The sequence below is a fragment of the Tupaia chinensis genome, unplaced genomic scaffold, assembly GCF_000334495.1.
Source record: "Tupaia chinensis unplaced genomic scaffold, TupChi_1.0 Scaffold143758_1, whole genome shotgun sequence".
Taxonomy (NCBI): domain Eukaryota; kingdom Metazoa; phylum Chordata; class Mammalia; order Scandentia; family Tupaiidae; genus Tupaia; species Tupaia belangeri.
This window is the reverse complement of record NW_006203607.1, coordinates 1,866,190-1,868,497: the sequence shown is the minus strand read 5'-3', so window position 1 is coordinate 1,868,497 and position 2,308 is coordinate 1,866,190. Positions and strand designations below refer to the sequence as shown.

General features: G+C 57.1%; 1 protein-coding gene across 1 annotated transcript in view; it reads right to left on the bottom strand.

Moving 5' to 3' along the window:
* Nucleotides 1-2,308, bottom strand: part of RIMS3 (regulating synaptic membrane exocytosis 3) — a 52,211-nt gene that overhangs the window by 6,710 nt on the left and 43,193 nt on the right. The window contains exons 6-7 of the mRNA XM_006164928.2: nt 1,204-1,305; nt 511-650 (exon numbers count right to left, since the gene is read on the bottom strand). Coding sequence (XP_006164990.1) covers nt 511-650; nt 1,204-1,305 — 242 coding nt within the window. The remainder of the gene's footprint in view (nt 1-510; nt 651-1,203; nt 1,306-2,308) is intronic.

Genomic DNA, 2,308 nt, shown 5'->3' with positions numbered 1-2,308 from the left:
CACAAATGCGGCTGCGGTGCCCCCCCCCCCGAACTGGAGTGGAGGGCTGACCACGCACACCTAACTCCCGGGTCACCGGACCTGGGCTCAACTCGGCTCTGCTAGCCATGAGCCGAAACCTGCAGGAACGGCTGCATCTCTGAGACTGTTTCCTTATCTAAAAGGTGGGGAGAGCCCTCTCTGCTCCCCAGAGCTCCTCAAGGACAAAAGAGTGTGTGGAAAGCCCCAAGCCCGGCACTGATCCGAAGCACGTTGTGTTGGCACTGGATCAGGACAAGGTAGTGGCCACGTGACCCTGGTTCCACTCACCAGCTTTGCCCCCGGGGGGGGGGTGCAATTTAGTCCTCAGTTATCTCCTTGAACCCGGTTTTCCTTACCAGTCAGCTGTGAGCTATGGCACCTCACATGGTTGTGAAGATATTGGATGATGCAAATTAAGGCGCCTGGTTTTTAAATGACAGCTTCTACTCTTGGAAATGCTGCCCGGTCCACTCACCGTGTTGCACTCACCTGCAGCACCTTGCCCTGGGGCCCCTCGTCAAAGAGCAGAGCCTGCTGGAACAGGGGGTCGCACGTCTTCTTCACCACCTTTGTCTTCTTTTTGGCCAGGCAGGCCCCATTCTCAAGCAGGTAAGCCTTGATATAGGTGGCTAAGGGGAGTGGAAATACGATGGAGGGGGCCAGGCAGGACTGCTGCGGCCTGCCCTATTCCCTATGCACCAGGTAAGCCTGGCTCTGAGCAGGGTGAGAGGGTGAGCTAATCGGCGGCCAGTATGGAAGAGTCGAACACAAACACCAATGTCCCTGCCCTGTACACTGGCCTCCCAGGCAAGCTAGCTCTACTGCCAAGAACGAATTTAAGGGCTGGCCCCGTGACCTGGTGGTTGAGGAAGCTGGATCCCCCATGGCTAACTGAGTAGTTCGAATCCCAGCACTGGTAGCTTGAAAAACATACTGGCCATGTGTGCATGGCATGCCAAATTCCCAAAAGGAGATGTGACATGGCCACGCCCCATTGGGGGTGCTATTCCTCTCTCTCTAGCTATTCCTTTCTCTCTAGTGCATTCCCTTTTGGGGGGGAGGGGAGGGCGGTACAGATGCAGGCCACTGAAGACCTAAGGGCTTGCTAGAGCCAGAGCTCAGCTGTGTACCTTTGCTGTTAGGACCAAGGTCCAAAATCCCATTCCCGGCTCTCAGCCTCACCTGGGAGGGACTTGGAGCCTGGTTTGGGGGTCAGGCCCCGAGCTTCAATCACTTCCACCTCCAGCTGGCCACTCCGGTCCATGATGGCAACATGCACGTCTCCTGTAAGGGAGGAAAGGGTGCGTCCAGGCAGTGCCAGGCCATGGGCAGGCCAGCCAGCTGCTGCACAGAAAGCCGGCTGCAGAGAGGCTGCCATGGCACTGGAGCGTGTGAGACGGAGCAACCTGTGTGCGCCAGAACTGCTCCCAGGAGACCACTTAGAAGCAGCTGAGAGATGCTTCGATAGGTCCCGGGGGTGGTGTGGGGGCATGACCTTCAAGGGGCGTGCTTGGGCAATGGATGACTGCCAGACTCCTACTGGAGGCTTCTGCCTGGGCAGCACAGGCAGGTCTGGGGACAGAACTTCCCGAGTCAGGAAGACTGACCGGGAGATGCAGCGGCTCCTCCTCTCCTCCGGCACAGCAGCCCACAGCCACTTACTTCCCTACTGATGCCAAGCTACGAGCCTGCCCAGGACATGACAGGATGCGGGCCTGCTCGTTGAGAACTGTGCTCTCACAGGTTGGGTTACCCGCAAGGGCGAGTTCTGCGTGCACCCACGCCTCCCATTCCTGGGAACTCTGCGCTGCATGCAAGGTGGGTTAGCAGTCTTCACTCGGAGCATCCTTCAAAGGGATGCAGAATGCTAAGTCTGATCCAGAAAAATTAAATGGCCAGACTGGGGTTTGGCTGCCCATTTTAACTCTCTGAGCGACTGTGAAAGTTTGTTTGCTCATTGGGCAGCCAGGGGCTGACTGCGTTCAGGACACATCCTGAATCTATCTTCCATGTCGCTGTTCCTGACCTCCTCATGGGGAGGGAGAGGGTCTCCAAAATCAATCATGTCTCACTGTAACATCTGAACAGTGGAAACAAATGGACCTGTCCTTCTCGGTTTGGGACACCAGGGGGCACCACACACAAATGTTCCAAGCATGGTGGTGCGTTGGCCTTGTGGAGGTGGCTGGCTCCCCAGTCCCCAGAGCTTGAAGCAAGAGCTAGGGATTAGCTAAATCCAACCAGATGAGAGCTGACCCCCGCCCTCTGAGGGCACCTGTAGGCCGCT